Genomic DNA, 15349 nt, shown 5'->3' with positions numbered 1-15349 from the left:
GGACAGCTGTCAAATTACCAGGGTAATTAATTTGTATGGACACACATTAGGGCTATTCATTTTAATAATTTTTGTTGTCTTCACTAATCCTCATTTTCTCATCTGTTTTGTGCTTGGGATTATTGAGGGTGATTGTCCCTCTAATTCAACTGTCTTTCTGCCCATCCATCCATCCATCCATCCAGCCAGCCAGCCAGCCATCCAGTCATTAGCTAACAACATTGAGGATCATTCTGTGTTGGTCCTTTCATACTTTATTTGAGATGATTGTCACAGGAACTGTTGGATAACACCAGTACTCTCATTCTTCAGAAGACATGCTGGAAGATCTAAAAACATTAAATGACTTGCTTAAATTCACTCAGCTCACAGATGGCAGATGGCAGGTTTCCTGATTTCAAAATCCTTGTTCTGCACATAAAACGATCATGTCTTTTCTAACATATATAAATTGCTACCACATATTTTTGCTTGCAATGTAAAAAGAGTAAGTTGATGAAATATAGAGCAACCTCCATAGTTAATGCTTTAAAATGTGTTATGTAGTCATGCTCTTAATTTATATTTTAGGATATTATTTTATTAATGTTATTGTATTTGGGATAAAAGTAATTTTTTTTCTGTTCAAGTGAAGTTGGAAAGGTGAAATCAACACTGAATAGGATTACAACAGTACTTTTCAAACTTTGATATTATGAATCATAATATTAAGGCTAAGATAAATTTCCATTTTAAGTGTTCTGTTTGTGGGTAAAAGAACTAGTTATATTAATGTACTTATTGTTAGTTTAAAACCTTATAATATTTGATTACTAATTGTTGTAATGAATTACCTATTGATTTAGACAATTAATTTAAGTGAACTTTTAATTGCAGTCATCCAGTCTCACAAAAATAATGAGAACCACCATGAGGAATTAAGTATTTGAGTGAAAATAAAATGATTTAATGTATCAAAAGCGCCAAGTTTGATAGTTCTGCATAGATGCATGAAAGAAAATCCAGGAGCAACTTGTAAAGCTGACTCCATAAGAAAAAGTGAATTTAGGTCGCAATATTGTGACTATTGAAATGAGAATTTTCTTGATTAAAAACTCATTTAAAAAAATAATTGCCATTTCCATTTTCAAGTGTCTGTACCGTCACTCTATGGATCACTTAGTTTGAAAAGGTGAGAGTTAAAAAATATTCCTGGTTTACTTCCCAAGCTGTCACATTCATAGGTTCTGTCTTCATGGGAAAACAGGAGAATACATAAGGCAGCCATCCAAGGGCTTGTGTAAGAATTGTCCTACACATCCACAATTTGTCTTTATGTATTTATGCCTAGAGTGTCACTAAAGACAGAGTACTGGTAGAACTGGGAACATGGGATTATGTAAGTTTGCAGATAGAGGAAGAGGAGTCAAATGTACTGTTCTCAGAGGCAGTAGGCTAGTATGTTCCTTAGCTCATGGATAATTTGGACAGCTGTCAAATTACTAGGGTAATTCATTAGTATGGGCACACATTAAGGCTATTCATTTTAATAATTTTTGTTGTCTTCACTAATCCTCATTTTCAGAGTTGTTCTCAAGCTCAGAGTTGTTTCATTCATTGAAATGAAGGTATTGTGGAATTGTAAATATGTTTCTCTTAACCTGGGGCATCTGTGTTATGTAACATTTTTATTTTTTCTCTTAATTGTGACAGCACCATTTTGCTTGAACCTTTACCAACAAATTCTCCAGTCTCCAAATGGTGCTTTGGTGTGGTCTTTCCTAAAGCCTATGTTACATGGAAAAATACTGTATACACCCAACACTTCAGAGATTAATAAGGTCATTCAAAAGGTAAGTTAAAATGAATGGGAATCTCATTTACCATACATCGGTCCTACCAGGAAGAAATCTTTAAATATGTCAAACATAATTATCACATAATTATTACACTGGATTATATAAAATTTTCTTATGTTGATTACTAATTATTTTGGTGTGAGGATTTTTGTTTGTTTGTTTCTGTTACTCTGGTTGTGAGATGTGGATTATTAAGTCCATCTTTTAGAGGATACTTTGGAGGCAGGGAGTATTATTTAGAATCATGAATGTACTGAACTCATAGAACTTTAATATTAAAAGTCAAGGACAGCTGGGCACAGTGGCACACATCTGTAATTCCAGCAGTGCAGGAGGCTGAGACAGGAGGATTGTGAGCTCAAAGCCAGCCTCAGCAACTTACGGAGGCCCTGAGCAACTTAGCAAGACCCTGTCTCCAAATGAAATAAAAAGGGCTGGGGATGGGGCTCTGTGGTTAAGCCCTCCAGAGTTTAATCCCTGGTACCAAAACCAAACCAAAACAAAACAAAACACAAAACAAGCAACAACAACAACAACAACAAAAAAAAGTCAAGGAAGATGAGAAAGGAGGGCAGTTTCAGGTTAGGCAAAGGGTAACAATTCCAGGAAAATGCAGAGAACAAAAGCTAATCTGTTTGGGTCCATGCATTTGGTACTTAAGAAAGGCAGACATAGCACATACAAACTGGTGTATTCGTAAACATTTGGTAAGTGGTGTTTTCCAACTCAGCATGAGGCTATATTTGACCCTGTGGAGAATAAGATGAGATGAAGTGGCCAAAAGAGTTTCCCCATCAGGAATTTCTGCATTGGGAGGTTCTGCTTGCTTTCCCTCCTTTATATTTTTAACTTCTTGAATCTGTTTATCACAGAATATATTATTATCAATATTTGCAATTTCTTCTTCAACAATTGTGTCTGGGGTTTTTTCCTTGTCTGGTTTCTTTTCTAATGATCTTTTCCTGGGGTCTTTTCTTGTCTCATGTGGCTTGTGAGCCTGTAGGTACCTCAAAGGGGGACATTTTACCAAGGACTTGGGAATGACTTGATCTTACTGTCACACATAGAAAAGGAGAAACCTGTTCTGTCAATTTCTATGTTTCAAATAGCATTAACAACTTAAATACCTAAAAGTGCCATGTGATCATATGATCATAAGTCATTTTTGATCAAATTCACTTTTACAAGTTCCCTGTTTCTGGCCCACAAGGCACTATAGAAATTATAGTGTTTGTAGTTTTCATAGCGTTATGTGAGGTCACAGTTAAGTTACTTGGAAGCTTTCTGTCCTTACTACTTACCCCAGGAACTACATTTATCTTTGCATATGCTGAATGGTATTTACAACGTTTTTTTTTTTTTTTTAAATCTTGGAAATATCGTTTTGAAAGAATATTTGCAAAAAGTCTGGACTCTCATAATGGAATGGCAATTATTTAGTTAATAGATTATGAACATGAGTTATCCCTGCTGTCAAGAGAACTCTGCCCCCAACTGTTATTCCATGTCTGTGCTAGGGAGAGATGCTCAGGCCAGGGCTGGAGCCAATTTTATGTAACTCTTTTAGTATATTAAATTTATCAGGGTCCTAGATAGTTTAGGAATTTCAGAGAATGACTCTATATCAACTATATCAAATTTAAAAAAGCCTATGAATTTCTTTTATTTCCCCTTTTCAATGCTTTATTCACACAAATCACTCAATACAATTTCACTCTATAGGTTCTTAATCAAGAAAATGGGAATCCTTAATGCTAGGTACTGCAATAGACATAATCAATCTAAAGCAAACAATTCTAAGTTAACTCTAACCCCTGCAAACACACTTAACATGACAGGCTCATGACAGACATTCCCCAAACAAGCAACTACAAAAAAGTTAAGCTAAAGTGCCAGATCTAGAGTCTCAAGTCTCAGGCCTTAAGTCCAGCAGATGCACACCTACTCAGACCATGGAAATCAGGCCAGGAATTGATGGAGGCTTCTCCTGGGGTGAAGCTGATGGCTGATTGAGGAGAGGGTCTAAGGAGAAATCACCATTTTCACCAGGGTCAAGATGTGGCAAATGGTACAATTCTCTTATTCTTAGATTAATTGTCAATACAATTAGCACAGCATACTTGTCCCAAGGTCGTTGGGATTATGAAATAAGATCTGGGAATGGAAGCACCATTTGACCCAGCTCTCTCCTTGGACTGTATCCAAAGGACTTAAAATCAGCATACTACAGGGACACAGCCATATCAATGTTTATAGCAGCACAATTCACAATAGCTAAACTGTGGAGCCAACCTAGATGCCCTTCAGTAGATGAATGGATAAAAAAATGTGGCATATATACACAATAAAATTTTACTCAGCAATAAAAGAGAACAAAATCATGGCATTTACAGGTAAATGGATGGCATTGGAGAAACTATTGCTAAGTGAAGTTAGCCAATCCCCCCAAAAAAACAAATGCCAAATGTTTTCTCTGATATAAGGAGGCTAACTCATAGTAGGGTAGGGAGGGGGAGTATGGGAGGAATGGATGAATTCTAGATAGGGCAGAGGGGTGGGAGGGAAAGGGAGGGGGCAGGGGATTAGCAAGGATGGTGAAATGTGATAGATAGACATCATTATCCAAAGTACATATATGAAGCTACGAATTGGTGTCAACATACTTTATGTACAACCAGAGATATGAAAAATTGTGCTGTATACGTATAATAAGAATTGTAATGTATTCTGCTGTCATTTTTTTAAAAAATCAATAAAAAACCATAAAAAGGTTTCGAGAGCCCAGAGAATGGTAATTATGTAAGTAAACCTAAGTGAACATTGTCTGTAAAAAAACATTAATTATGATGATGTTTAATTTGTGGAGATTTAAAAAAGGAACACAAAATATTGGGCAATACTATGTAAGTATAAGGAGTATTTTTCAGGAAGGGGATTAAAATATTCAATTTAGATTTTTTAAGCTCAAGTATTTAGAGAATATTTTTAGGGCAATCACTAAAACAGTAGATATAGAGGGCATGATATCCACACCAAAAAAGTGAAAAAATACACTGAGAAAAATAAAAAAAAGGAAACATCAACAAATCCTAAAAACAGGTGGGAAAATAAAAAAAAATGTCTTAAGAATAGGATAGAATATAAAAAGTAACAGAAACATCCCAATTTATCAATATCACAATACACTGAATGAGCTATAGTTACCATTTAAAAAACAGAGATTGCTGGGTGTGGTGGTGCACACCTGTAATCTCAGCAACTCTGGAGGCTAAGGCAGGAAGATGGAAAGTTCAAAGCCAGCTTCAACCACTTAGCAAGGCTCTAAGCAACTTAGCCAGATCCTGTCTCAAAATAAAAAATAAAAAGGGCTGGGGATGTGGTTCAGTGGAAGAGCCTATGAATTTCTTCTTTATGATTACATAATATATCATTCCATGTTAACATCATTATAATAGCAATATATTTCTAGAGTGTCACATACTGTGCTATATTTTTCCATACAACAAAGCATGATGTGTCTGCTTTGGAAGGTCTTGTCTTGCAATGGGAAATAGAAGGAAAATAGCTGAAGAAACAATTCAACAAGAGATACCGTCAATGTAGTAGAAATTTGGAGTGACTCTTTTCAGCAAATGGGGCCTAGGAAGAGTTGGGCGAGAAGATGTACTTTCCTTGTGTGTTCTGAGGATAATGAGAATTTTGAAATAATAAGCAAAGATTTCACTGGTTCTTGCTTAATAATTTGTTGGATTTTTCAGGTAGGGATAAAAGTGTAGACCTTTTTATTTATTCTATATGGTTGAAGATCATGGGGCAACTGAGCAGACAGCATTGTAGCCAGGATGAATTATTTTAGCTGTCAGTCATGGCCAGTTTTATGAAAATTCATTCTAGTCTACATGGTCTCAAGTCCTACACAGCAGGCAGAGAGTTTCTGCTTTGTCACTTGGGTCATATGATCTATACTGTTGGAGTGATGGATAATATTAAATGCCATCATACACCACATCTGAACATTTCAGTCAATGATGGGTCACATTTATGGTGGTCTATTATAATGGAGCTGAACAGTTCCTATGGTCTCATGATGACATAGTAGTCATAAAGTCACAGTGTGAACTGTTATTTATTATTTATATGTTTGTGGTGATGCTGGTATGAAAAAACCTATTGTGTTGCTAGTTTTATAAAAATACAGAACAAACAACTGTGCAGTACATCATACTTGATAATAATAATAATAAATGACATTGATTTATGTATTTAGTATGCTAGAGTTTTAATTGTTATTTTAGAGTGTACTCTTTTCCCTTGTGGGGAAAAGAAGTGTGCTGTAAAACAGCATGCCGTGCTACATCTGCAGCAGCTTCACCCATCTTGTGTTGACCATGCCTTGACAGGCCTCCCTCAGCTAGGTTTCAGTCAGAACACTCTGTGCTTTTTGCACAACATGACAGTCTGATGATGACAGTTCTCAGAATGGGTCCTGTTAGTTAGGTGATGCATGTCTGTGTTTGTTACTTAGTCTTAATTAATGTAATTCTCTCCATTACAAAGTCATCATTTTTGCAGGAAATCTGTAAGATCATGGTCAGCACTAGGAAGCATGATGTCACGATTAGAAATGTGTCTGTTGGGAAAGCTAGATTTTGGTCCTACCATTCCTAACTCTGGTATGCGACCTCAGGCTTATTGCTTCTCTAAGGAGGACTCGTCCATCTGTAAAAGGAAATCCTAGATTTGAACCCCTTGAACTCACCAGAGTTGTGTCCAGTCTCACCCACCTGTGTCACTGCAGAGCCAGCACAGTGCAGTGGTGCAAATGGTTGTAATGAAGATCTTGCTAAATTGCACGGAAGTATGAAGGTTTTTGTCTCCTTCCCTATTATAGCAGAAGCGGTTGCTCAAGTTGCTCTCTTAATTAAAATGTTTCGCAGAAATAGAGCTAAGTGTTACTTCCTTTTCCCTTTGGTCACTAGAGAACTACTGTGTCAGAAAACCAAGAATGTCTTTTTTATTCTGACAATAGTTTTCTCTGAAGTTACTGATGCAGACATTTGACATACCTGTCCGTGTGGGGTCTACTGATTTGTGCCTGAGCAGATTTTTGCAGCCTAACAATGGCTTGCAGCTGGTAGCAAGGAAGCTGGTCAATGATGTTTGATTTCTAGCTCTTCCTGGAGTCTATTACTTTCTGCAAATTGAACTTTGTACTGGGTACATGAGTCAAAGGGTGAGAACCATGTGGCCCCCTGTCCTCTGCCCCACCTCGGGATTGTGACCAACCTATGACTCTTGTGCAGAGCTCTACCTTTCAGAGGCCATCAAGACATCAACCTTCCCAGGATTAACTCCTGTGGCTTCCCACTTCTGTTATTTTTTTCTTTTGTAAAATGCCTGTGTTTAAAACTTTATTTTTTGATACTTTAAGTGATCTTGATGTAGTTAAGATTTTTTTTGACCTTTTCTTCTTAAGTTATTTCATGGTATCTGCATTTTTGATGTTTTCTGAGCACAGTGTCCATTTTGTTATTATCCAGTGTATCACTCAGGATCTAAGCAGAAAAAAGAGAAAACATGCCAAGTTTATTATAAATGATATTACTATAAAAAGATAATGGAGTAATGGGATTGTTATAATAATAAAGAGGATGCCAAAGAATGCAGAAATGGCAGATAAAGGGAGAGCTCCCATCCCAGTTTGAGCCCAGAACACTCAAGGAAGGATCACAATTGGAAATGGCTTCTCCATTCTGGATTGAGATCCATACATCACTGGAGAGAGTACAACGATGGCCCGCTGAATGGTGGGATAAGTCACTGAAGCACCTGAGAATTTTCAATCTGAAGTGACAGAATATTGTGACAGATATCTAGACTTTCCAACTCTGGAAGGTTCACAATGATGTGCCTGGGGAAGTCATTCATGGGAACATGCCGCACCAGCCGCATTCCCTAAGATGTTATCTGTTGTGTGTGAAGATGTTATCGGTTGCTGGCTGTGCCCACAGCAGGTACCCAGAAGCAGAAAAAATGGATGCCAGGGACTTGCTCAGTAAGGAGCCTGTCAGAAGTAGCACACTCAAATCAAGAAGAGAAAATCTTTCCTCCATTATCCCTCCAGTGTCATATACTGGCAAAGCTTAATGTTGTGCTATCTGCCCAAGGAGAAAGATGAAAGGGTGCAGCTCCTTTATTGTAGAATGGGCAAGAAAGGGTATGTTGCAAATTTCAAGAAGATAAATTAACAAGTGGCACAGCTAGTAATAAGTCCTAGCTTTATTTTTTAAGAAATGAGACTATTGACTAGTAAGCTCATCAATTCTTAAATGTAATTTTTAACTTATTAAAATATATTGAGTAGATACAGATGGAGAGATATTGGGGGAAAATTATCTAATACATGGTTAAGAGCCTACACTCACTGGAAACCTCATGTATGCCTCCTATTTACTATAGGAATTAGCAGTTGTCACCCTCATTTTTTTAAAAAAATTAAATATGACAGCAGGATGCATTACAATTCTTATTACACATATAGAGCACAATTTTTCATATCTCTGATTGCATACATAGTGTATTCACACCAATTCGTGTCTTCATACATGTACTTTGGATAATGATGATCATTACATTCCACAATCATTAGTTATCTCATGCCCCCTCCCTTCCCCTCCTACCCCTCTGCCCTATCTAGAGTTTGTCTATTCATTTGCAGGGAGAAAACTGAGTTTTAGGTGTAAGTAACCTTGTCAAGTTCTCCCAGTAGGTGGCAGAAACGGCACCTGAGTCTAGTTCTTTTTGATGCCATAGTCAGTGGTTTATTTTCGGCAATATATCAGTTTTTTTTCCTCTAAATGGGGATTCACCTGTGGATAAAATTCAATTTCTACTCTAAGAGTAACTGATTTGGGTGGGAAGGAGACAGCATCTGCATGACAGTGCAGGTGAGGAAGACCGGAAGGAGTTCCTTTCAAGCTTTGGGACTGGGATGTCAGATTATAATGGGGAAAGGTTGACTTTCAGTTTCATCTCTTTGTTGTAGTGTATTTTGATTGAATCTAGAATGAGAGAGAGGGGGGGAAATGGGAAATACATTTGCTTGTAGTTCTGGGGCTCTAATATTAACAATTTTATTGCCTCAAACATAGATAGAATCACTGTTTACTTCTGCACGGTTTGAGGAACCATTGTGGACACTGTTCCAAATGAAATCTCATTTATTTCTCATAAGAACCAGGTTGGATAATCATTCTTGGACTGATTTTATAGATTAGAAAAATAGGATTGGGGAGGTTTCCTTTTCCAAGTTTATTAGTTAGTAAATGAAAGTGCATGGTTCATATCCCAGTTTGGTGGATTCTGTGCCCAGGGTTCTTTTTATTGGCCACATTTATGATGTTAGTTGTCAAGCAATAAGAACCTTATACAGTAAAGCTGCTTTTACCATCATCAGTCTGGGATACTGGTTAGCTAATTAAAGGCACTGACAACCCTTTTTTTTTTTTTTATTCATTTGTGTAGCAATGTGTGACATTTCACCCATCCTTAGACCTCTGACTGTCTTCAGAGCTACCTCTCTGGGAGGATGAGAGCAAAGTCACAAAGGTTAAAGATTGATACAAGGCTGTTTCTATTTTTATCACCAAATGGGCATAAAGCCTGGTGATTAAGTAACTTAAATAGAAATGAAAGTGCTTGTCTTGGACACTTATCAAAGATGAAAAATGTTAGCCAGCAGAAGCTGTCCAGGACTACAGTCTATAAATAGAGCCAGCCTAAGGTTGGATGTGCACAGGTTCTGCACTGGGGATTCTTTACATGTACAGAGAGGGTTGTGAAGGAGACTTGTGAGATCACCAGTCTTCCAGGCAGGTTGAGGTCATCCCCAGGGAGCCCTGCTAAGGGAATGGAATTCATAGCAATCTGCTTTCTGACTTCAGGCATCAAATCAGTGGTCTCAAAGCAAGTTTTCAGTGGTTCAGTCTGGAGTGAGGCTCTCAGGTGAAAGAAAATGTTCAATATGGATGATTTTATTGAAATTCAGGAATGTTGCCAGAGTAGAAGTAATTACATTTTGTTAATAGAGTTGTTTGAAATGATAACTCTGTGAAACAGCTGTTTTCTGAGAAACCAGTATGGGGAGTCCTGTGGATGTACTTGTTCTGTGAGAAAACACAGCATCTGATTCCTGAGGCGGACATGACATGGCTCTTTTATAGAACCTGCACCTCTGTGAACTTCCATGTTTCTGGCCTCCAGATCCAGTTCCAGCAATTAATGTTCACGGCCATGAGCTGGAGGCCACCAAACAAACCAGCAGCCCTGTATACCACTGTGAGAGACAGGCATTACTGCCATATTCACTTCACAAATAAGGCAGTGGAAATCTGGATCTCTGAGACCCTTTGTCAAGGTCTTGTGACCAGTCCGTGGCTGAGTCAGGACTCAAATATGCCTTGGGCTCTGACCCTTCTTGGAGTTTTCTGGGTCATTTGTTCTCTACTGAAGGAGAAAACAGGAAAGTTATTGTTAGTAATTTTTCCAACTCTTAATTTTTTCAGCTGTCTGTGTACGAATAGAGGGAAATTAAAACATGGTCATAGGAGAGGAGGTGGTTGGAGGGGGTTGGTGGCTCAGGTTTGCATTGTCTTCTCCATGACTCTCCAGGTGGGTTACTAGGCTTCTTATGCTGTCTTCTTCCCCTCTGAGCTGCTTGGCCATAGATTCTGTACACTTGGGAATAGGTTTTATTTTATAATATTTTAATCAATGAAATAGTATACTTGAAAACGAGCAAAGAATATAAACATATGGTTCAAACAAAGAAAACACTCCAAGATGACTTTCAAACAAATGAAAAGTTGATCAATCTTACTACAGAAAGAGAAAGGTAAATCTTAATAATGAGCTACACTCAAATAGGATGTCATATCAAAGTGGGAAAGGCCTCAGGTTGGACATATTTTGTTGGTTGATGGTATTTGGCTGGTGGAAGTATATTGGTTTGATGTCTTTGAGACCATTTTGGGATTATTTATCAGTATTACAAAGACATGTAAGGCTAATAAATTAATTAGTTAATTAATATAATTCACACATAAAAGTAAGAATATATATAGTGTCATAATTTGTAAGCTCTAGGGATGGGAACTACAGTAGGGAATTGGTTAAATTTTGCTACATACATAAAATAAAAACTAAGCAACTTGTTAAAAAATGAGTTAGGCTGGGCTCAATGCTACACACCTGTAATCTCAGTGACCCAGGAGGCTGAGGCAGGAGGATTGCAAGTTCAAGGACAATCTTGGCAATTTATCAAGGCCCTAAGCAACTTAATGAGACATTGTCTCAAAATTAAAAAATAAAAGAAAAGAACTAGGATTATAGCTCAGTGGTAAAGCACCCCTGGGTTAAAACTCCAGTACCTCCCTAAAATGAGTTAGATATATACTAATCAACAAAACTTACTGTTAAATGAATTTTGGGCAAGATGCACAAGAATGTGGGTAGCCTGAATGAAGAAAAGCAATACAGTGTCTGCACCTGTTTTAAATATATGTGCATGACCTCAGGGAGTCACCCAAGGAGCCAACAGCAGTGTTTCCTCTGTGTTTGGAACCAGGTTCCTGGGGGAAAGAGTAGGAAGGGAGACGACATCCTCACTGACCCTTTTAAATGCTTGGAATTTAGTACAGGGTATGGAAAAGTGTACATGATGAAATCCCAGAACATCTCTACCTTATTATCGCCTGTTGTTTTGCATTTGTGTCTTGGATTGAGGACAGAATTGAGCACATGCCAGTGTGTGCTGGCCATATTTCCTCTAGGTGTTCCACCCAGCCATATTTTCTGTGTGCAATAGTCAAGGTACAGGCTGCTTTGTTTCTGGAACCACGGAGCAGCCTGTTTCTTTTCCTCCTACTCATCCACTCACCCATCCATCCATGCATCCAAGATGGTAAAGAAGTGTGCTTTTCTAGTCTGAAGGGGGTTGAGTGGTAATAAGAGATGCTTCTTCCCTGGGTTTTGCTCTTACTGATTCTGGAAAAGTAAGAAGGAAACTTTTTCGTTTCTTTTTTTTTACTTTGAATAGCTTTAATTTCCAAATCCTAAAATTCTTCTGCCCAATTTCCCTTTGAACAATAAGCAAAAGGTTTGAGAGGGAAGTGGGTGAGATAATAAGAAAATAATGGCTGCAACAGAAAAAAATAAAACCAAAACTGATATCTCATGTTTTGACTCAGTAATGTTTTAAAATTTTTCCCTCTATATTTTAAACAATTATAACAACAAAATAACTGCAAGTAAGAGGGAAAACAGCCATTTTCTAAAATTAGCAGTTAGGAAGTGGTGTATAGATGAGAAGAGAGTTCAAGTCATTGGATCTCCTAGTGAGATGAAAAGAAGTATAAGACTTTAATCATGCGATATCTGAGAATCATGAACCATTTTCAAGTGGAACTTAGAACTCTGATCTTTATTGGTTTTCAGTCATCTTGTGAAGGTAATCAATTGAAAAATAAGGTTAATTCAAACATTTATATTTGATGATTTTCAGTTTTTATTTATCTTTATCTTTGATGCTCAAATTATCCCATCTGTGGTCAGTGGGCACCTCTTCAGTTAGGCTTACATATCCTTTAGGAAATTGACTTTTTATCTTGAGGTTATTGAGGTTACATGCACTTGTAAGAAATACCCCAAGTGCCCTTCATTGAATTTCCTAATGGTAACATCTCACAAAACTATAGTGCAATATCACAACAGGGGTTCTGACATTGGTAAACTCACTGATCCCAGAGTTCCCTAGTTTCACTTGTGCATATGTGTGTGTGTGTGTGTGTGTGTGTGTGTGTGTGTGTGTATGCCTATGAGCATTGAGTTTTACTGAAATCTCATCATGGTTTGTGTATCCACCACTAGAACTCAGGCAGAACAGCTATCACCACAGGGCCTCTTATGTCATGTTTCTATGGCTGTGCCTCCTTTGTCCCTATAGCACTCTTCTTCTGGTTCCTGGACCCTGAAAACCACTAGTCTGTTCTGTATTTCATCATTTCTAGATTGTCATATAGACGGAATGAGATGATATGTAACTGTTAGGAGTTGATTTTTTTCACTTAGCAGAATTTTCTAGAGATGTATATTGTACAGATATTAGTGATGATAATATTTGGGCCACAATTTAACAGTTTTTTGTTTTTTTTTTTTGGTACCAAGGATTGAATCCAAGGTGCTTAACCATTGAGCCACATCCCCAAGCTCTTTTTTATATTTTATTTAGAGACAGCATCTCACCAAGTTGCTTAGGGCCTTGCTAAATTGCTGAGGCTGGCTTTGAACTCAGGAGCCTCCTGCTTCAGCTTCCTTAGCTGCTGTGATTATAGGCATGCACCATTGTGCTTGGCTACAGTTTAACCATTTGCACATTATATGGCATCTGAGTTGCTCCAGATTTTGGCCATTGTGTCCTCTATTTCCTCTGTCCATGCTCTTTCTGTGGATTATTTGAATCTTTCCTGAGATTCCCAATTCCACAAAATGTTTTATTTATAGTGGTTTTGGGTGCATCTCTTTGCAGTACATTCTTAGAGGTGGTTCTGCTTATTGCAGTACAGGTGTGACTTTTCACAGTCTATTGGTATTGACATTTTACCACTATGACTCAAGTGTGAGAACCTTATTTCCACTAGGACACCTTACTTTTTCATATTTCAGTACACAGATGCTCCCTGACTTATGATGGGGTGATGCTCCACTAAAGCCCCCTTTGTAAATTAGAAATATTCTCAATTGGAAATGCAGGAAATACACCTAACGTAGTGAACATCACAGCTTAGCAAATTAGGACACTGTAGGGAATTAGTTGTTTGTCCTTGTAACTGGGAGCTGTGGTTCACTACTGGGCTCAGCATCATGGGAGAGGATCCTACCACATGTTGCTCACCTGGAAAAAGATCAAAATTCAAAGTTTGAACTATAGTTTTTCCAAAAGTGTGTCACTTTTACATCATCATAAAATTAAAAAAAAAATGTGTCAAATCCCGGTAATTTGGGGACCATCTTTAATTGTCCACTCTCAAAAGTGTCATGATTTTTCAACCATTCAAAAGAATTTATAAAACTTATGAGGAATAGAATACTAATGCTTAACCGAATTTCTATTTTTTCAGTTATTTTCCCTTTGGTCTAAAATTATTTCCCACATTTCCTTTTTGTTTGAGAAAACATTTCAATATTTTTTAGTTTTCCTTCATCTGAGAATGTCTTTATTTCCCCTTCACTGCAGAAAAAATATTTATACTAAACACAGAATTTGTAATTAAAAATTATTTTCTTACAGCATGAAAAAATACCAGCTTACTTCCTTTGGCTTCCGTGATGTCAGATGACTTAGCTGCTAACCATCACATTGAGTTCCCTATAGGTAGCATGTCATTTTTCTCTGTTGGCTTTAAGGATTTTTTTTGTCTTCAGTGTTTAGAAGTTTAATTGTGGTGTGGCATGCTGTAGATTTCTCTCAGTTCATTCTATAGTCATAGGGGTTTATATCCCACAAACTCTAGGAAGTTTTTCACTCATTGTTTCCTCTAATACTCTTTCTTAGCCCATTCTGTTTCCCTTTTGCTCCTGAGACTCCAGTGATACCAATATTGAATCGTGTTATTGTCCTACAGGTCCCTGAAACTCACATTTTTAATCAATCCATTTTCTCCCTATTGCTCAGGTTGGGTGAAGTATATTGATTATTCCTCAAGTTCATTGATTCTATCTTGTCATCTCCTCTCTTGTTATGAGACAATGCTATGAGTTTTTATTACTGTTGCATTTTTTCCAGGCCTTTAGTATCCATGTAGTTCTTTTATGACTTCTTTTTCTTTAGTGAGATTTTTCTACTATTTCATTTTTTTAAAGTGATGTGTAATTGTCAAAACATTTTTACTGTGACTATTTTATAATAATACTAGCCATATCATTACAGTGTCTGATTTATTTTAATAATGGTATAAATTGATTGCATATATATATGTGTATATATATATATATATATATATATATATATATAGAGAGAGAGAGAGAGAGAGAGAGAGAGAGAGTCTAGTTTTTTGAATGCTGGGTGATTGTTAATTATGACCTGGGCATTTTTAAAATTTTTAATTTTTTTTTTTAGTTGTAGATTGACACAATACCTTTATTTTATTTATTTATTTTTGTGTGGTGTTGAGTATCAAACCCAGTGCCTCACATGTGCTAGACAAGTGCTCTACCACTGAGCTAAAGCTGCAGCCCCATGACCTGAGCATTTTGGCTATTATATTAGAATACTTTGTGCCTTATGAAATAACCTCTTATTTTTGCAGTTATCATACTTAGATTTAATACACAGGTCTTAGCCTACTTGTAGACTGTTGCTCTAATAATGGTTTAATTTTCATAGTTTCCATGGTGCTGTTTGGTCTATTTGATTTATGTGGTACTTCAGGAGCTCCCATTACTCCCTGAGGGAC

The 15349-nt window shown here is 37.1% G+C and overlaps 1 protein-coding gene across 1 annotated transcript in view; it reads left to right on the top strand.

Annotated features, from left to right (window-relative positions):
* Abca13 (ATP binding cassette subfamily A member 13) overlaps positions 1-15349 on the top strand; it is a gene marked incomplete at both ends in the record, with an annotated part of 188208 nt that overhangs the window by 77563 nt on the left and 95296 nt on the right. The window contains 1 exon segment of the mRNA XM_058573520.1: positions 1693-1832. Coding sequence (XP_058429503.1) covers positions 1693-1832 — 140 coding nt within the window.

Source organism: Marmota monax, unplaced genomic scaffold (assembly GCF_021218885.2).
Source record: "Marmota monax isolate L192 unplaced genomic scaffold, Marmota_monax_Labrador192_F-V1.1 WCK01_AAM20220418_F8-fsc00656, whole genome shotgun sequence".
NCBI classification, from domain to species: Eukaryota; Metazoa; Chordata; class Mammalia; order Rodentia; family Sciuridae; genus Marmota; species Marmota monax.
The sequence above is the reverse complement of the archived record's forward strand: the minus strand, read 5'-3'. Positions and strand labels throughout refer to the sequence as shown.